General features: G+C 42.9%; 2 protein-coding genes across 3 annotated transcripts in view; one reads left to right on the top strand and one right to left on the bottom strand.

Moving 5' to 3' along the window:
* Positions 1–16,632, top strand: part of SLC5A2 (solute carrier family 5 member 2) — a 123,209-nt gene extending 106,577 nt beyond the window's left edge. Inside the window, exons 11-14 of the mRNA XM_085615062.1 lie at positions 570–738; positions 4,252–4,467; positions 12,659–12,791; positions 15,013–16,632. Of these exons, the coding sequence (XP_085471188.1) occupies positions 570–738; positions 4,252–4,467; positions 12,659–12,791; positions 15,013–15,239 (745 nt within the window). The 3' untranslated portion in view covers positions 15,240–16,632. The remainder of the gene's footprint in view (positions 1–569; positions 739–4,251; positions 4,468–12,658; positions 12,792–15,012) is intronic.
* A 2,540-nt stretch (positions 16,633–19,172) lies between these two features.
* The window catches only part of RPUSD4 (RNA pseudouridine synthase D4), a 67,894-nt gene continuing 66,068 nt past the window's right edge, over positions 19,173–20,998 (bottom strand). For both annotated transcript variants that reach the window (XM_085618428.1, XM_085618429.1), the window contains exon 7: positions 19,173–20,929. In XM_085618428.1, coding sequence (XP_085474554.1) covers positions 20,711–20,929 — 219 coding nt within the window. In that variant the 3' untranslated portion in view covers positions 19,173–20,710. The remainder of the gene's footprint in view (positions 20,930–20,998) is intronic.

Below are 20,998 nucleotides of genomic sequence, written 5' to 3' on the forward strand. Positions count from 1 at the left end.
TCACAGCAGTCCCTGGCTTCCATATTTACAATTAAAGCAGCAATATTTGACTCAATGACTGACAAACTGACCTAAAGTCACAGAGGCCTCTTGAGGACTGACCTGACAATCACCCATGTGCACCACGGAAACGCTGCCTCAAGGACCACACCCACCTACTTGAAGAACCACAACCCTACTCACGCCTCACTTCACCGAGATCCATAGAATCGTAAGCTTTGATCCCGTGCAAAAAGCCTGTAATGCATTGCCTGTATCGCTGGGTATTTTGTTACTTGTCTCAACTTAATTACCTACATGCATAAACTAATAATTTATATGACTACCATCATTTTGAATGTTTCTCCATGTATCCTACATAGAGCATCAGTGGTTTAAATGCTTAAGAATGTAATACGTACTTATAAATTCTGATACAGAGACCTATGTATAAGGTTGTCTGGGAAAAGGACAACACAAAAAGGCTACTTGGTAGGATCGCCTGGAGGTAGGAACATCTGAAAGCAGGGAGACCTCAAAGACTGGTCTTCATCAAATTAAGCACATCTTCATTCTTCCTTGTTCCCCAGGGTCTGGATCTTGTTCCTGGTGGGAGTCAGTATTGCCTGGATACCAGTGGTCCAAGCTGCGCAGGGCGGGCAACTTTTCGATTACATCCAGGCAGTTGCCAGCTTTCTTGCGCCACCAATTGCTGCTGTCTTCCTCCTTGCCATGTTTGTCAAGAGAGTTAATGAACCTGTGAGTAACAACCTCTTTTTCTTTCTAACACAGTAATGCGCCAAGTGGAATGGGTGGAATATTCCAAGGAGAGACAACTTAAGAGGGATCCAAAGGGGTTGAAGCATGGGGATTCAGGGAGCCAGAGGCTAAGCTAGAGTTACCAACAGGGCTTCCAATGTCTGAGACCCATGCATTCCAAATGGACCAAAAATAGCTGAGCAAAGGCTTCCAGATGAACCTCTAGAGGGAACAGTCAGTGAGCTTAACTGGATTTACAGAGGAGAAGCCCTGTACAAAGGAATGTCTGTTTATGAGTAGTAGTTGCTATAATAAGCTACCTTCAATGAAGTACCACAGAAGGTTTGCAACAGGTGGGCCACATTATGGAAAATTTTGATTTGTATGTCATCTGTTGTTGGCAAAATAGAAATCACTTAGGGGGTTATTTACAAGCTCTTTGCGCCGATGTTGCGTCACTTTTAATATGGGAAAACGTGACGTACTGGCAGTGCAAGCGGCTTATAAATAAACCCATCCGTTTATGAGCCTTTGGCCTCGGCCTCTATATCTTTGCCTTTCTCATCGGATTTTTGTTTGCCAAGTATCTGTTTCACATGTGTGAGTCTGTCTTCTAGGTTATTGCAGCTTTGCACTTGGTCAAGTGGACATTTGCCAGATCATTAGTTTATGACATTAGATATCGCGTCTTTTGCCTTGGTCACTGGGTATTTGGCTTTGCCCATCCCCCTTTTTTATTAGGCCTTATTACTTGGGTGTTTAGCATGTGTTTAATCTTTAAGTTTCAAGATTTTTCACTGAATGTTTGCCGTTGATCGTTGAGTCTTGGTAATTATATCACTACACTTGGCTGTGTAGCATTGATTTTGGTCAGTGGACCTTAGTCATCCCTTCCTGGTTCCTAGGCCATTTGACCTTTACCCTTGATCACAGAATCTTTAGCCTTCATTATTGGCTCAATGGATCTCTGGTCCTATCATTTTATGTTTAGGTTTGAGCAACAGGTTTATGGCTATGATCATTATCCCTTAAAGGAAGGAAATGGAGTCTTGGGTATTTGATTTTGTGCATTACATCTTTGGCCATGCTTGTTGTGTCTTTGCACATGGATTTGCAGTATCAGACTGAGCTCATTCACACTTTGACAGCTGCCATTCAGCCCTGACACTCATTAAGTATTTTACCTGGGTGGTTTTGGATTGACAAATGGTTCTGTAGCTTTTATTATTGGGTCTAGTTCTTGCTTATTAGGTTGTAGTCATTGATCATTGGCTCCAGCGGACTGTGGCCTAGATCATTAGGTCTTCGGGTATTGGCCTTTAGGCCTTTTCATTTTTGGTTGGTGAGTCTTGGCCCTAGTTACCTGGGTCTCGACTTTTGGTCATTTGGTGTTTGAAATCAGTCACCTGATTTATGTCACTGGATATGTGTGATATTAAACATTTGGGGGAGTTGGCATTGGTCATTTGGTTTTAACACTCGTCTCCAAGCTCTACCCTCTCCTCAGTTGGCCCTTGACCTTTAAAACTGGGTTTTGGTCATGATAATCGGATCTTTAATACCGATTAAGGAGATGTTGGTTTGGTCATTGGGTTTGTTAAGTTTGGTCATCAAGTCCTTTTTCTTTGGTGTTTAACCATCATTATTTAGTATTGCTCATAGCTTATTGGAACGTTGGCCTTTAATCTTTCAGGCCTCTGTCTTGATAACTGGATCTTTGGACCTGGATTTGGCCAACGCATTTCAGTCTTTAATCTTCATTGTAGGGCTTTGTGTTTGGGTAGTAAATTTCTACCTGATTTATATTGGGGTAAGTCACTTGGCCTCTTGGTCTTGATGATTGGGGTTTTGACCCTGGTACTTACCATGGTAATTCAGTGTTTGATTTTATTTGATGGGTTCTTGTCTTGGCCAATGGGATTTTGACCATGTCATTGGCCTTTCCCTTCCTTTTTTGGTCCTGGGCCTTGTTTATTGGAACATTGGCATCAGAGTCTCCTACCTTCATCAATGCAGCTTTCATTTGTCGTGGTGTCTGTAATTTGCCTTGCTTGATTATTAGGACATTAGCCTTGCTCTTTAGGTCTTTGGCCATGGTCGTTGGGTCTTTGATTTTGGTTATCAAGGTTTTGGCTTTGGTCATTGGACCTGTAGTACTTGCCCTTGGGTCTATGAAATTGGTAATTAGGTTTGTTGCCTTGACCAATTTGGATTTAGGTTGCGCATTGGATTTTGGCCTTTATTAATATTTGTGGTATCAGTATTGGGCACGGGCTTTTAAACTGGTCTTGGTAAAAAAAAATCTATGGCTGTTGCCAGTGAGTCTTTGGCATTGGCCAGTGAGTCTTTAGCCTCGGTATTTGGGTTGATTTGTTCAGTTTTGGCCCACAATATATGTGTGTTCAAGGCCATTTGGTTTGTTGGCTCTTGTAATTGGATGTTATTATTTGTAATGATCTTTCAGGCTTGTTCTTGGACGTTGGCCACTAAGTCTATGGCATTTGCCAAATCACTATTGCCACTGATAATTGCATGTTTGCCTTTAGTCACTGAACCTTTAGACTTTGACAATTGGTGTTTTGGTTTGTAACAACTGGGGCTTTGCCTTTGGTCACTACTTGTGAAGTCGCTGCACTTGGCCTTACAGCAATGAACCAAAGAATGGGAATCTGGCCCTGGTTAAAATATCTAGGTCAGAGTTGTTTGCCTTGGTCTAGGGTCATAAGTCAGTGGCCACTGTCACTGGGCATTTGGCCTTAAGACTTTGGACTTCAGCACTTATGTCTTTGGGCATTACTGGGCTTAGGAGTCTGTACCCCATTCCACCAGAGCAACAGTGTGATGTACTCTGATCCCCTGGTGGTCTACAGCCTGACATATTTGGAGAGCTCACCCTGCCTGGCATAGACCTCTGTGCTTTCAGTGGAGCCTTCGCCACAGCAAATGCTTTGAAGGTACTGAAGCTTTGATGCATGGCTCTAGGCTTAGCACGTACACAAAGCAACGTTTTTTGTTTTTCAAAAACAAACTCCCAAAGAGAGAGTTTACTGTTGAAAAACAAACAATAAATGCCCCGGATATGCTGGGAATTTTCTCACAGTATGTGGGGGTCATTTATTGATTTTCTAGTTCAGGATCACCACGCTTTCCCTGGCAGTTTCAAACAGGAAATCAAAAGTGTCAGAACATCCATACATGGTGTGATGGTCTTTATCTCATGGCTCAATGTCAGTTGAGCCATCTGGCTTTCACTGGTGGAGCCAGCAGAAGTTCCGTCGGCATAAACATTACAGTTTACCCAAATCCAAACAGAGCAGGCAAACTGAGAGCTTGGCAGACTGGGTGCTCTCCCACATTTGTGTCAGAGTAAACTGTCTGCCAAACACTAAATAAGCCTCCAAGTCTTTGGTCATCTGGGCTTTGGTTTTAGTGACCTAGGTCTTGGCTCTTTGGGCATAGAAACCCCCTTTCTCACAATACACTGATTGTTTCTTCTCTTCTTCAACTTTGCAGGGAGCGTTTTGGGGCCTCATCGGTGGTCTTCTTATTGGACTTGCTCGTATGATCCCAGAATTCGTCTACGGCACAGGAAGTTGCGTCTTCCCCAGCCGCTGCCCACGAATCATCTGTGGCGTGCACTACCTCTATTTTGCCATCATACTCTTCTTCTGCAGCTGTGTGCTGGTCCTCGCCATCTCCTACTGCACCCCAGCCATCGAGGAAAAACATGTGAGCCTATTACCCATTCCCACTCTCTCTATGACATTACGTTCACATTAACATTTTCCTCACTGCAGCCTCACTCTCCTATGTTTCTCACACTAACTCCACAATGCCAAAACTTTTGCAGACCTCAGCATCCTTTCCCTCCCCACCACTCTCCTGCAGCCCTCAACATCCAAGAATCTGCCTTGGGAGAATTTTGCCAGATGTTGTGTAATTGAACCTTTCATAGACTTTACTTCCCCTGCACCCATAAGTGCTGCCCCAGGGCACATGAATCATACACCTCACTTCAACCGTGCCATAAATAAAATTAAAATAAGTGGAAAACTCATAAAACAGACTATGCTTTCTGGAAGGGTCATCAGCTCAATGACCCTTCTGGTCTAGGATGCTGGTTCAAGACCCCTCAAACCCATTGGTCCCATTTCCATTGTGGCACAGCCACTTACCCATAAACTCTAGTGGAAAGATCTAGGGGCATATGTTCAATCCCCTATCACCACCAGAACGTCACTTTTTGTGACGTTTCCATGGCAATAAGGGCTTTGCCTTATTTACAAGGCAGCATTAAGCCAGCTAACGCGGCTTAACGCTGCCTTGTAATATGGCCACCTTTCACGCCATGCTTAGCGTGAAAAGGTCGGGCAGTGGGTGTTGCTGTCAGCGTTCCACCGCAACATCCATTGATTTTGACGCGGTCCCCTATTTTCAAGGGCAACGTAAATAGGAGGCAGCACCAAAATTAATACCAGGGAAAACCTGGTCTCAACTAGGCAAAATCCTCGTGTTTGCATTTTCCATGTGTGCTGCCTTGTGCAGCACACAAGGAAAAGGCAAAACGCCTTGCATTGTTTATGTGTAGGAAGGGGTCCCTTCCTGCACATAAACAATCTGTAAAAAAAACAAAAAAAAAAACGACATTTTGTAACTTCCATGTGTGCTGCATTAAGCACCACACATAGACGAAATGGCATTTCAAGATTGTTTGTGGGCAAGAAGGAGGACCTTCCTGTGCATAAACAATCTTCCCCTGCACACAGACACCCTTGCACTATGGGGCAAGGGTGCCTGCGTTGGTGCTACACTGCCAATTGTAGCACCAGCGCAGGGGGAAACGCACAGCTGCACCATATCCTTGTAAATATGATGCAGCCTTGCGTGTCTGAAGTGGCGGAGTGAGGTGTTAAGCCATGAGAGCTGACGCCTCACTCCGCCACTTCTTTGTAAATATCCCACCTAGTGTGACAAAAGTATGGTTTGGGACATGTGTTTATTAAAAATTGTAGGCCTTGCTCTCTCCTGCCATCTCGTGTTAGGTGTAGGGTATTACAACAGTGTTTTCTTGTAATCTGTATTTCAGGTTTGGGCATGCATAAAATGATTTTGGATCGAGTCCCCAGAATTCTGCAATGCACAGGGACAGGCTTCCCTCTTGGATGATGATTGCATGCAACATGAGATGGTCTCCCTTGCTCCAACAACTCTGGTGAAGGGAATCACACCACTTGTGCAACAAAATCTAATCAATATTAATGCACATCTACAACAATATAGTTAATAAACAAAGTACACATTATAAAATAAACAGGCGAGGGCACAAAATGTTTCTTCTGTTAAACACCATAATGTTTTATAGCTGCCACAAATTAGACTATATCGAGACGTTGAATAACCAGGAGCTTAGGACAAGGGGAATCAGGATTAGGCTCAACAGTGGTCGTAGTGCCAACTTCAGCTAAAGATGAGAAAATGGCTAGGGACTTGGGAGTCCACACCTTACTCTATGTAGACCAAAACATTGGTGACCTGGCCAGAACTCCCGGTAAACAGAGGAGCATAGGGAGATGCTAGGATGCCCTCCAATCATAGTTGGGCCTCTACCAAGGATGAAACGAGAGGCAACAGAGGGAGTTGTCATAGTGGTGCATATTTCTCTGGCAAAATGGATACGTTTGGGAAAATCATGTAAAAAACCAGCGAGGGGACTGGCTATTGTGGCAGTACAGCATTGGTCATCCGTATCTGAAGGGGAGCCTCAGACAATGGTGTAACCATGCATCTAAGTGGAGACCCAGGAGCTTTGTGCGCTTTGCAGCAGCAAACTAGCAGGCAAAGAGAAACGTGCCTATTGTGAGCCAAACACAATCCTTTAACATCAGAAAGCTGCCCTATACCCGATAGACATATGCATGCTGCAGAAACTAAGTGGCTTCTGACATACGGAGACCGTGAAGAAAAACACCTTTCTGTAAGTTTGGATTCTTCTCCCATTCCTAAATATCCGCACCCTCCTTCAATTCTCCCTGCCTGTAAACCGATCTGATTCTTATCTCATTCAGCCACTGACCCAGGGATCACCTTTTTGGAGAGATGCCTTCCGAGCTATTTAAGTGCATATCCATTCCAGAAAACAACAAGCATTGGCAAAGCCAATACATCTCGCTTTTTCGAGATTTAGAGGTATTGGCGCTGTAATTGACAATGTCTTTTACTCATGTGTTATGGAGAGTATGTATGTGGTATCAAGTGGAATTATGTGGGTTGGATTGGAATTGTTAGTTGTGGAATTGTGTGGTGTGGAGTGGATTTGTGGAGTGGAATTGTGTGGCATGGTGCGCAGTGGAATTATGTGGATAGTAAATATGTGGTATTGAGTTTAGTGGAACTATGTGATGTGGGATTGTGTGTCAGAGTGGAATCATGTGGAATGTTATGTAGTGGAGTTTAATTATGTGGAGTGCTGTTAAATGTTGTGGCAATATGTGGAATTTTGTGGTGTGGATTAGATGTATGTGGTGGGTTGTGTAATTGCGTTGTTGAGTTGAATTATGTGGTTTGCTGTCTGTTTATGTGGTATGGAAAGGTGTGGAGATAAATTGTGTGGTGATGTACTGCCTGGCATTGAGTGCAATCATGCTGATTGGAATTATGTGGTGTGGAGTGCATTTATGTGGTTTGTTGCTATGTGACAGATTGGTTTTATGTGGTGTGTATTTATGTGGTATTGAAAAAACATGAATGTGACCATGTGTCAAAGTAACTGGTGCTCTTATAAGTATTAACAAATGCCACCTTCATGAAGCCCTTGAAGGACAGCAGTGTCAGAATTAGTAGTGAGATCCATGCCTACCCTAAACTGAGAGAGTCTTCCATGACAATGGCGAGTGTTAAAGATCCCTTAATGCAGACAGCAGCAATGGGTTCTCGGTATCATGATGTAATAGGAGTTACAGTTGGGCTGGGACACTATAAGCTGTCAGAACTTTACACAGGTCTGCGGAACGTTGTCCAATGCCATCTCTCCATTGGAAATATTGTAATCTTGTCTGTTTGCAAGTTCCAGGATGCCAATCTCACCCGCACTGGATGGGCTACTCACGCATGGACCTGGGAAACGTGAGACAAATGTATTTGTAGCCAAGAGGCAGGCCTGGTTTATTACCCAAGGTAACCAGATGGTACTGTGTTCCAGTCTTGGATTTCCTTTTAGAAATCTTTGTTTTGAGCAGTTTGTTCAGCTGGTTCACTTGCAATGAACCAAGACTATAACTCCCAGAACGCACCAATGAAACAAAAATCCCATACCTAGAAAACGGTGTCCTTGATGACATGAAGCGATGTGGCAACTTTATTCACACCTGCCGCTCAACAAATGTCAGGTTTAACAATGCTCTCAAGTTCCTCGTATCCTTGCCCAAGTATCCATTGATCTGCTTACAATTCTGGGAATTGCAGTGCTATTTATTCCATTAGAACATCAGGGATACAAGTCTTAGCATGCCAAAAAAACAGGCCTGGATGAGCTACTCTTGCCTGGACCTGGAACACTTGGGAGTTCTGTGACAGCCCTGTGATTTTTATATAATTAAAATATATATATATCACACTTTGCATTGTAAGACTTGAATTTTCTCCTTTCCCATATAAGTTTTGTTTGAAAACTATTGGCATAAAAAGTGTGGCTGATTAAAAAAATGGCCAGTTCAGGCACAGAGACGTGTGAGGTGTCCACCTCAAGAGCAGTGCGTGGTATTTGCGGCAATAATTTGACACTTGACTTTTTCGGTTTTTAAAGTAATCTGATTTAACGTTTATCGCACTTTCAGTTGTGACGTGAAATGAACGAGCAAGTTAAATCTATTCTTCCAATACCAGGCTGGAAGGTGGCGTAAGCTTTTAACAAGAACCAGTTTAAGGTGGCCGTCCTTAAACCCTGTCTGTAAAAGCTGGTGAGGCCTAGTAACTACCTGCGTGTTTTTAGGTCTCGCCTAGGCATCGCATGCGCAGTCTCTTCAAGATATGTTGTATCTAGGATAATGGCTTCAAAAACACCCATCTTTTTCATTGGTTCCTCTTGCTGTCCTTTAGAAATGCTGGCTTTTCATTGGTGAATACACCAAGTAGTCCCTCCTTTTGGAATTTTGTATCCTCCAATGAGGACTGCCCCTGTTACATGTGTTTTACTGGTCAGGCTTTTTATACTTTGAGAGCACTCTCTTTTTGGTTGGCCCTCCTCTTTGCTCATGAAGTGTTCTGTTTACTGGTGCAATGAAACTTCGGTCCACCTAATTTGCTTGCTGTCCCTTAATCTCCCCGTGCCTCCCCCTCACACAACACTGCTCGCTGTTCCCCTCCACCCCTACAAGTCCATTGCTAGTTTTACTCGTTTTTTCATTTGGTTAATTTACGCATGATTTGCAGTGCAGTGCCCTAGTTTGATTGACTGTTGCCATCTCCCCCAACCCCACCTCTGAGATTGCTGCATTGATTTCTTATTATTTCAAATTAGTAGCTTTCATTTAAATGACGCAGTTGACCAGTTGCTCAGGGGACATTAAAGGCTCAGCCCAGAAACACAGGATGTTGAGCCAACACCAGACTTGGATCCCCCGGTTGGCAGCTCTCACCGCGGCACCATATCCTTTTGCTATCCATGTTGCAGGGTGCAGTACCTTATGTGGCCAAAAGAGGCCCCAAGGGACACCTAGTGACAGCCTGTGGTACTGCACTCTCACAACACTACTTGTCCATCCCCACCTCCGAGATCGCTGCATTAATTTCTTATGGTTATTTTAAATTAGTAGCTTTCATTTATATAGCACAGCTATCCAAGAGCTCATGGGAAATTAAAGGATCAGCCAATAATAACAGGATGTTAAGCCAACACCAGACTCAAAACACAGATTCATAAGCGGCAGCTCTGGCTGCTGCGCCATATACTTTCTCTAACCATGTTGCAGGGTGAAGTTCCTTATGTGGCCAAAAGGAGTCCCAAGGGACACCTAGTGACAGCCTGGGGTACTGCACCCTGTCACCGCTTCGTGCACAGCAGAACAGTAAATGTTGCCGTACCCACAATAACGTGCTGCGTAGCTAAATACTTATAAAGTCTCAAAGGCAAGACCGATTGAATTGCAAATGCTTGTCAGAAAGGGTTGCCCTGAAGACATCCAGCAACTATAAGTTATTTTTTATGAGACACACCCTCAGTGTGATGTTGAGACAAACTGCACTCTCCTACAACTGATTTTGTGCAACACTTTCCAATAAGGGTTTAATTTGATTGACCAGTTAATGAGGCCCATAAACAATATTCACTGCCTTCAGTGTCTCCTTTATTGGCTTATTAAAGTGAACCTCGCAGTCCCCCTCTTGAGTCTTAGTCTCTCGCTCACAATTACGAACCATGCTGCCAAGTACAGCAGGCCATCAATTGAACTGCGATGGTCACGCAGCCTCTATAAAACAGTCTTTGGACAGAGAACCCTGTTAAGGTGCCAAAAGACAACCAGGACATCTGGTATGTATGGCCTTAAGACAATCAGCATACACAGTTTCTACACCGTGACCAGTGCCCAGGAAACCCTGTTAATAAGACAGAAATATTCAAAACACTGAATGCAGCTGTAAGCCCCTGGCTTGCAAAGTCATAAATGACATCATCTGACTAACGTTGAATGAGAGGTGTTTGTCCCTACATGGAATGATGCATTATTTCCAATCTAAAGCCCAGGGCATAGTTACAGATCATTAGAGTAACAACCACCTAGCATCTCTATTGTTGGCAACACTTTCCTTTACTTCCTAGAATACATACAAATGCTCTGGGATTACACATGCGATAAATAGTTTGCACATCATTACAGCTACCCCAGATAGTCAACTGTGGTGGTGCATAGAAAGAAGGATGGCTCAGAGACCATTAACAGCGAAGAAGTTCAAAAACGTACAGAATGTCACCTAGTGACAGCCAGAAGGAGGCTGGCCCAAAATAGCATCCAAACTTCTATGACCCTCGCATTACTACGGATACAGGACATATTGAGTAAATGTGGATTCTAGTGGGTCAACAACTGGCAATTATAAGCACTAGTCTCAAGCTGGCTGGCCATCACTATATAGGTGGGAGGCTGTCTGCGTTGTCTGCAGCCCGTAGCTTATTTGTGCAGTCATGGTGTGTCGGTGTAAAGAACCCATTAAACGCTCTGGGTGCAGCCTGTGGGGCGCAGGAGCCCCCTTTGTGTAGTGGAACACGCATTGAGGTCTGTTTTCCTGAACACCTTTTTTCAGCCAGCTTTGGGGGGGAATCTGTGATCATGGCGCTAAATTTGATACAACAGAGCAGGAGGTGCGTGAAGGAGGAGGCAGGAGGGAGGGAAATTATCATAAAATACGGGCACTGAAGCTGAACACGCACCCACAGTGTAACACAAGCACGAAAGAAATTTAAAAAATGTAAAAGTGCCCAAAAACTAATAAACAACTAAAGCGTAAAGATACATTAATTGGTCCCTGCTCCACGGAATCAAAAGACAAAAAGGAGAGACAAAGAGGAAGGACTGACCACTAGCAATCATGGATTTTTAAAGCACACTGAAACAAACAAATGAAAAGCAGTGTAAGCCCACAAAGTATATACAACAGGTCTTGAAAGTGCGACCTAAAAACGAGAAAGGAACTTAGCTCAATACCAAAGTCGCTGAGCAAAACAGAGGGGAACCCAGTCCAGATGTCTCAAGCTGGATTGGGTTTGTCAAATGGTTAAAATGTGAAAAAATGAATAGGCCAGGTGCCACAACTTTGTAATGCGTAGGTAATTCTGCATCCCTAAATTGCCCGCCCCAAAGAAAACATCATTGTGTGTTGCACATGAATCAAATTCACAAATGATGCTACAGTGACTCAGTCACCCCACAATCCTGAAAGCCCCAATGGCACTCACTCTCAAGTCTTACCCTGTGCAATACCAATATCCTCCTATTGCTGGGATATTGTAGCCAACATTCCCCTTAAACCACACACTTCCACAGTTTAATTCTCTTCTGCAGCACAGTGCCTAATTAGACAAATAAAATAAATATTAATAAGCGCAAAGAACCTTGTCAGGAGACTACTGCAGCGTGCACCACCCTTTGCTTCAGCCAGCACTGTCAATGACAGTACCAATACCACTACTAACCATCACACTCCTACAAGTGTAACAGTCCAAACTATTCCAGACCAACAAGGACATGTATTTGCCCACAGTCAATAGTCATTTTAATGTACAGCGAATTGATTAACTGTTGTACTCCTCTCTAAATTAAACAAACATCGCCACCATGTGGCAGACCGTCATACCTGCTGGTGCTGGCAATTAAGTACAGAGCACCTGAAATTACCGGCTCAAATTAAACACTGACTGCAGCATACCACATGATGCTCCTCTGCTGGCAGTCTCCTCTACTCCTCAAAATAGAATTGTGCCTCAGTAATCCTAAACTCATTACCTCACACTTCACCATTTAACGTTATTTCACCTCCAACTAATCACTTCAGAGTAGAGTCTTTCAATCCAAATAATTTCCTTGTCTACTCCTTCCACCATCTGGTCCTATAGTCTGACACCCACTCACCACATTAACTTCTGTGCCTACCAGTTTTACTTCATTACATAATGCAATCTTGCTACCTTTTGTGCTAGACACCATCTTGGCTGTCATAGCGGGCGCTCACTATTTATTGGGTTTTCTCCTGACCAGACTCTAGGAGTCGTTTGTCACCAGTCTTTGCTTGTACCCTTTCAACTATTCATTTTTCTATCCGTTTTGTGCCTATTGCATGCTTACATCTCCCCCAGCTTCTTCTCTTGCAAACGTGCCTGCCTCACACCGACACACTGGGTAACATTGGGTTGCTCTGACTCTTTCTGCAGCTCCATCGCTTGGTCTACAGTCTCAGATACAGCACAGAGGAGCGTGTGGACCTAGATGCTGAGGAAGAGAAGAGCGAGAACACCCAGAACACAGTACAGAATGGCACACCTGGACACCCAATGGAAATAGAAGGTGAAACAAGCATTGGCAAAGCCAATAGGTCTCACGTTGGCTGTCCAGTCTTTTAGCAATTCTTTTGTCATGGTTTTTACAAGACTTTATTGTTCAGGAAACTGCATGGCTCACATTAATTTAAAAAATCCTTGGCTAAAGGCAAAAGTGTTTACCTGGTACACCCCACCTTAAAGGACCTAGCTTATGTGTATATATGTGATGCATGCTGGATTAGGTGTAAGAAACCTATGAAGGACACAGTCACAGACAAATGGATGAAGTCTGGCTGAAAAGCTTATTAGTAAATATGTTACAGATACTTTTAGTGAAATTCAAATGTCTTGGCTAACAGACCTGAGAAAGTTATTGGTCTAGAATTGGCTGCTAGTCTCGTTTTTGAGAAAGAAGGCAAGAAAGTAAGGAAGGCAGACAAAAAGCTAAGGAAGAAGGACTAAAAAGAAAGGAAAGAAGGGAGGGAGGGCAGAAAAAGTAGGAAGATAGTCAAAAGGGAAGAAAGAAGGCAAAAAGAAGAAAGGAAAGAAAAGGGAAAGAAGGGAAAAAATTAAAGAAGGAAAGAGCAAAAAAGAAGGTAAGAGAAGGAATGACGAAAGTAGAGAAGGAAAAGAAAGAAAGGAAAAAAGCAAGAAGAAAAAAATGAAGGTAAGAAAGGAGGCAAAACAAAGAAAGAAGGCAACAAAGAAACAACAAAGGAAAGAAGGCAAAAGTAGAAAAAAAAAGAAGGAGAAGTAATAAGAAAGAAGGCATGAAGAGGATAGAAAGAAGAAAAAGGTAAAGACAGCAAGAAATAAAGATGAAAAAAGGAAAAAAACAAAAAGGAGGCAAAAAGGGAGAAATAAGAAAAAGAACTAAAGACAAAAGTAAGGAATAAATGAAAAAGCAAAGGAGGCAAAAAAAGAAGGAAAGAAAAGGAAGAAAGCCATAAAGAAGGAAAGAAAGATAAGGAAAACCAAAAAAATAAAGGCAACAAAGAATGGAAGAAAAAAGGAAAAAGGAAAATGCAAAAAGGAAACAAAAAAGGAAACAAATAAAGGAAATAAAGATGATGGAAAGAAAGAGGGTTTACAGTATTAAATATTGGATACTAAAAGCCAAATTACACCCCACCGAGGTTTAAATAAAACTGCTACACGTTTGCTGCAAATTAAACATGATAACGTTTGTATTTCTTCCTGGGCAAAGTTTATTAAATAACCATCAGCGAAACAGAGTCCAGGTACACCATATGGTATACAGTGAAATAGTAGCAGTCCACTTCAAAAGGAAATTACAACTGCATTGGAAGGAGACATGAACTGATAAAGATTGAATGTTCCTTGTTCTCAGTTCAAAGGTGTCCTACTATCGCACAAGGCAAATCTAGCACTAAAGGGACATACATTGTGTGTGAATGTCCACCTTTTGAAAAGCAAAACGCAGTCACTCAGTCACGTTAACCAGAGGCTTAAGCAGACTGACCCATTGCCCCATGTTGTATGCTGTAGTAAGCGGAAGCGAAATGGGAATGAAACAAAAGACCAATGGATAAATAGAGGTGGCTGAAAGCTACTTTTAATTAAGTGTATTATACATATTACTTTAGTAAAATCAAAAGGTCTTGGCTAAAACTGACCTAAAAATCCAAATGTCTTGGCTAATGCCAGACCTAAAACGTGTGTAGCAGAGGGTGAGAGAATTCTCTCCAAGGGGCTCAAATAGACGAGAAAAGGGATAAACAAAGCAAGACAAGTAGCGGAACTGGGTTTAACCTTGCTAAGAAAGTGCTTAAGATTAGCGTAAGAAATGGTTTACTGTGGCATGATTAGGACTAGTCCATGAAGTGAATAAAATTCACCTGGACTTCTCTGGAAATGAAGATCGACTGAAGCTTAAACGTGTATCAATGACTCAAAGTGAGCAATACGGACTCAGAAAGTGGGAAAGATTGCAGTAATCGGTAAGATTGTTAAAGGGGAAAGAATAAAACGGAAGTGTTTGTAGAGCAGATCTTACTGCACAGCAACTTGCAGAAAGACACTGATTTGAGTTTCTGCACAAGCAAGAATGATTAAGTTGATGCCCAGCTACATCCTGTGGTAAGGGGCACCCATAAGTGTTTTATTTTAGTAAGACACACTTCATCTGCATGAATATTTCTTTTTGCTTAACACCACACTGCAAATATGTGAACCAGTGATATGACCTTGCAGCCCCTCATCTAATGCCTTCTCTCTTCATACAGACCCAGTGGCAAGTGAGCAGACGTGCCCACGTCGCTGCTTTGATTCACTCTGCGGCCTTAGCTCTCAAACCTCAGCAAGTGGGCAGGAGCCAACCAAAGAGGAGCTGGAGGAAGAGATACGGCGGCTCACCGACATCTCTGAGGACCCCTTCTGGAGCAAAGTGGTCAATGTGAACGCCATCATCATGATGAGCATCGCCATCTTTCTTTGGGCCTACTATGCCTAAGGCATGTACCCTGAAACTCTGAAGGCCACAGGCACTCAGCATCTTCGCAAGGGGCATTCAGAAACCTGGTTGGCACGCGTCCCAAAAATACTTTAAAATGTAAAAAAATGTCAAGAGAAGAGCATGAAACAATAAGCCCTTCAAACACGCACCCCATGTTTCGGTTCTGCATGTGCCAAAAATGGAGTCATTTATGCCTTTTTTGTGTGCGGCTATCGAAATGCTATGCAGTGGAAATTACTTCAAATGGAGATAAATGATTTCAGTATTGAGCCCGTCCAAATTTCTTCAGCCAAAAAAAGTGACACACACAGACCTAATCAGTAGACTAACTTCCTATCCATTTTATAATTTAAGATTGATTTATTGCAACAAAGTCGAATTGCTGTACACCATCTCAATCATTTCTTCTCTGTGCAAACCCTAGAAAGAGTTACCTGCCAATTGAAGCACAAGCTTGTTTGCACTAAGACGATGAGACTCACTAACCATGTCATTTTGAACAGCCGCTTACAAAAACACTGAAATGACTTTCTCCACACAAACACTCCACATATGTAAAATACTATTTACTTACATGACCTAGTCCAGCCTCCTCTTTACTACAATTGGACTACAACTTCAGTTCTACAATAACTGCCTTATGAAATGGCACACATTATGTGGTTTTCAAAGCTGGTCACAGAAAATAAAGGTTGGTCTAAAAAAATGTATTGTGTACGCAGGAATGTCGGTTTTGTTAAATAATAATAAAAAAGTTGACTAAAAGCAAACGTGTTTTTTGCAATGTACACTTGCCAAACCCAGTCTCACTTCCATGCACTCTGGAGGCGAGGATAATCAAGAAACACACTACAACGTGAAACATTAAACAGATGGACTAGCCAAGATCACCCAAGACTTGCCGTGTAGGCCTCACAATAGTGTCTTCTAACCATGGAGGAAGACGACGGGTCACTTCACCCCATGCAGCACTTTTCAGAAGATTATAATGCACAATTGTTCTCGATAATGTATCTGTCCACAGACTGACACAGCAGTTGACATACATGGACCTTCACCATCGCGGATACATAACATGCAGATTTAATTTCAACATCAAAAAACTTACATCAACACTGAAAAACCAGTACTATCCACTTTCTATCACCGCTGACAAGAGTCCACACTCACACAAAGTTGTTGGGCAACTTTGTTTCCCAAGGATTGTCTGAAGCAGCTGCTGGTGTGTCTACTATTAATGGGAGTCTTATTTTGAAAAGACAGCAAATTTGATAATCCGAATCAAATTCAAAGCAAAAATGGGAATGAGAAGCAGAACTGTGAATGGGACCGGCTAAGGTGCCCCAGTCCAGGCAAAAAACAAGAGCTGACATTTTTTTCTATGGCTTCTTGGCAGTTCTTTGTTAGTAAGACCTCTCATGGTATTAAACTAAACTGTTGAGCAGTGTTCTGACCTGCACTTGGAAGGGGCAACGAAGAATGTATTACGAACCGAAGGCCATTTCTCTGTTTCCCCATAAGTAATGCCAGCAACAGGTTATGCTGCCATCAGCCGCCCCACGAGACACCCTGAATGCAAAGGCTCAAGGTATATAGCGCCCTATTTTTCATCTGCGCATCTTTCTGCCGTGACTCGCCAGCTTTAGGCACACACATACAAATACTGAGGTGTATCTGCGCACTGTAACATGGCGGTCGCTGGGGATGGGGAGCAGATAAGCACATTAACTGATGGGCTCCTCTTTTGATAAGGAACCCAGAAAGAACCCATGCAACCACTGGGGCTGGCATTCATGACCTATGCTCCGTTGGCACTAGAGGGCCATGGGCCCGTTTCCAATGAGATCTCCCTGTCTAGAGAGCATAATGGAACTCTACGAATGAAAACATGAGCTGTACACAGCACAGCTCGAAAACACAGAGCAGCAACAACCACCAAATTAGGAATTTAACATGTACAACTACATTGCATACCACAACTCTTTTAGTTGTTTCTGTGAATTTTACTGGGGTGGTTTGTAAGTTCTGCTTATTTTGATAGGTGTATGGAAGCCGAGACACAAGGAGATAAGACTAATTTGAGCAGAATCAAACAACTTTTGGTTAAGATGAGAACTGAACTGTCTCGGTATTGAAACAGACAACTAATCCAACTCAACTTTTTTTTTCAGCAACCCCTTATAGGTTACGCCCAGAAAAACATTTCAGTGGGTGCTTTACACAATATGACAAGGTAGTCCTGGGCAAGACCTGCATAAGCTGGCGTATCATGCATAAATATAGAGGGCTGTCTGCCGAGACCACATGACCTGGTGTAAATGTAGGATGCCTAAACAAATGGAGCTTGGAGCTCATATCCTCCTATATAGATAGTGAGCCAACACCTCCTCAGACCTTCTCTGCAACCATCAAAACTTCAAAATAAATAGAGATGGAATAGCTTGATCCATCGAGAGCAGTGTGTTGTGGCAGGTAGATACAGCTTCTGCCTGGCAGAACGCCGGCATCTCCAGCGTAGTCGGCAGCTAGTACCATGTTTACAGATGCCCTTAGAGTAGATGCTATCTGTGTTTGGAGCAGAGAGTGCAAAACAAACTCAAGGATCTGAGTCCTTCACAAGTAATAGGTCTACAATTGTCTTATTACTGGGAACCAAGCACCCCATTGTATCACTTGCCTCTCTCAGGGTAGCGAAACAGAGCAGTCCAGGGCCTACCCGAGGGAGGTGGTGTGGGCAAGCAATTCCATTTAGCTAGCACACAACCATAAACAGAAAAACCTATTGCCCAGTCGGTGACTTTTCTTTTTAAAAAGAAAAGTACTCATTACAAACGCACACTACTAACCATTATGGATTCATTTACAAATAAATACATCAAGTAGATGAATATACCTTTGGTGACACAATCCTATGACATTACACCCCAGTGGCTCCTGGAAGCTATACTCACAATACTACCCCCACCTATACTAGAAGCAACATAATAATATAAGGGGCCATCTATAGACATAAGGCAAGCCTACGGGTCTTGTTGAGGGGTCACCACATTATATATATAATGCGGCCCTACTGGCTATGTTAGGGCGTTACCAACCTCAATAAGAACAACATGTTATGGTTTACTAGTATGTCATCATTAAAATTAATGGGAAAAATAAACCCATTTAAACGCAGTCATTAAAAACATAAGCATAACACTGCAAATAAAGCATTTTCATCCAAACCCGCATTTGAGTCTTTTTTCCGTTTCTACAGGCCACACAATGCAGCCATAGGCCCAACCAAAATTGGTCTTCACACTGCAGATGTCGAAAGCAAAAGCAAAAGCTCCATGGAGGGCCTGAATGCATGCTTAGCCTCTCCTGGAATCATGCTCAAAAGGCCCCAGGAGAGCTAGAGATGTACTAAGAAAAGCATGCCAAGGGGGGCTGCTGCAAATCTTGCAGCCTCCCACAACACCATTTCTCTTTTGTGGGGTGCCATGGTCCCACCAGGGGCACCTACGTATAGCCGGAGTCATTAGAGGCACGCCCTAAATCCTTGCTGGCTCCCTGGTGCAGCACGGGAACCAGTAACAGTTCTTTGGGCTCCAGCCAGGCAGGAGCATCCTTCTCCCTCAGCTCCTGCCTGCGACGGGAGCAGTGCAGATTCTCTCCAATCCAATTACCGTGAATTTACTGAGAGTGAAACCTAAATAGTGAGACTCACAGTAAACGTCCAAAAAAACGGGTAGTTAAAATTGGAAAATGCTAGTGGACCAAATGGGCAGAACCCATTTCCTACAACTATGCATCAAAGTGTTTACAAATCACACATCACTGTACCTATTGGAGAGACATAAACCTATGGACCAATAACGCAACATTTTTCACAGATTTGCAGTAAGCACTGTTTAAAATCTACGAAAGAATACTCACAGAAGAGAGAGATGACCACACTGAGCAGTTTATTCCACAATTTTCTGAAAAGCTGCTCAATATTTTTCTAAAAAATGTATGCAATTTACAGTCAAATTAGATTTTCTGTCCATTTGCTTTGCCAATATATATTAGAGGGACCATTTGAGAAAATCTCTACAGATAAAGAAACAGTGCTCATAATAATGTAGATTTTGAAACCATGATCACAGGATCTCGCCAACACATTAACACATCAGGCGCTCTTGCACAATACTATTGAGTTTCTAATTAGTTGCAACATCTACAGGGGTTGGCACTTCATTATCTTCCAATACGACATATCTTGTTTTTAAATGGGCAGTGCCAGGACATGACCAGTGAAGGGCACATACAATGAGGAACTAGTGCTTTAGTTAATAAATAAAAAGGCACTACAAAATCATGACCAATGGGGAATCAACTTGCTACGAAGCACTCCCAGCGGGAACACTTCTGTGCAGTGGCAGAAAGGGTGTGAACGCCTGGCCACAGCAGGTTTTCCCTTAGCACTGGACTTGCACTTTTACCACCCGATATCTGCTTGGCCTTTTCAATTCACACTTTTCCATGAGATTCATGTGCAAAACACTTTGAAGGCTCTAAACATACAAAACTGTGCAACATAAAAATATTCTTCAGCAATAACAAGATTATCATCAGCAGCTAGGAACATCCACTAAATACGTAAATAAGGCCTGGAAACAGGATTTTCAAACAGGTTTCAGTGCATCCCGTATGAAGTAACCATCCTTTTTGGGGTGGCAAATGAAGAGAACCGAGTATGAAGGGAAGACTATGAAAACAGGGATGAAAAGCCTGGCATTCGTTTACGGAACCTCTCTTGGTGGTAATGGTTATTTAATAAATACATGTACATTATGTAATCTAAATATAAGGAGTCCATGAACTGATATTAGGCAAATACTCCTCTGAAAGAAAGTAGAACGATGACATGGAAACCTCTCCTTAGAAGTGTTAGGAGGCGACATGGAGGAGGTTGGGGGGAGCATAAGCAGGTTCTAACAGTGAAAACTCAATGGAGAAACAAAAGTAAAAAGCACATAACCTTGAAGTGTACCATTAGGGACACTACAGACTGGCTCTTGAAAGATCTTTCACTGTGGCTTTGAGGGAGTTGAGCTATCACACAGGAGTTGTATTAGACTGCACTTCACAAACAGAGCTCTCCAAAAGATGAATCAAGGACCCACAATACCTTTAAGAGTCTGGGAGTACAGCTATGAGGCCGAACTCCTAAAATTACTACCTACCCCCCCTCAAAGTTTATTATACCAATTATATCTCCCAAATCCCAAATGCACACTGGATCTATCAGAACAGAAAACATGATGTCGCGTCACGTGCAGCAACTCTATGTGAGGCGAGCTTTAGACATAATGTTCACTCACAGTGAGGGTTCATCACCTATACAAATACTGAGAGTTGAAAGATCAGCTTTCACTTCTCTTTGTAAGGCGGCTTCGGAATCCAAGCAGGGTCCCCATTTCAGACAGTGCATGGCTCAGACCTCACTCCTCGGAATCAAACACACGGGTTCCTTGTGGGGCAGTCAGTTTGAGTCTCTGCAAAGTTCTCAGGAAGAATTTGGGAGGTTTGCACACTAGGGTTATATCCTGGTTGCCTTGCAGTCTTGGCAAGCAGAGCTGTCGGGCGTGGAGATGAAGCGGCAAATAGCGCACTTTAGCTTGCTCCAATCCAAGCTTCTTTAGAGTACCTTCTGAAAGCCTCTGCAGACACAGAAAAAAGGTGAGTAAGAGCCAGCATTTGCAAATGCGCAGAGGAACATGTGGGCTATC

This window comes from Triturus cristatus, chromosome 7, assembly GCF_964204655.1.
Source record: "Triturus cristatus chromosome 7, aTriCri1.1, whole genome shotgun sequence".
Lineage (NCBI taxonomy): Eukaryota > Metazoa > Chordata > Amphibia > Caudata > Salamandridae > Triturus > Triturus cristatus.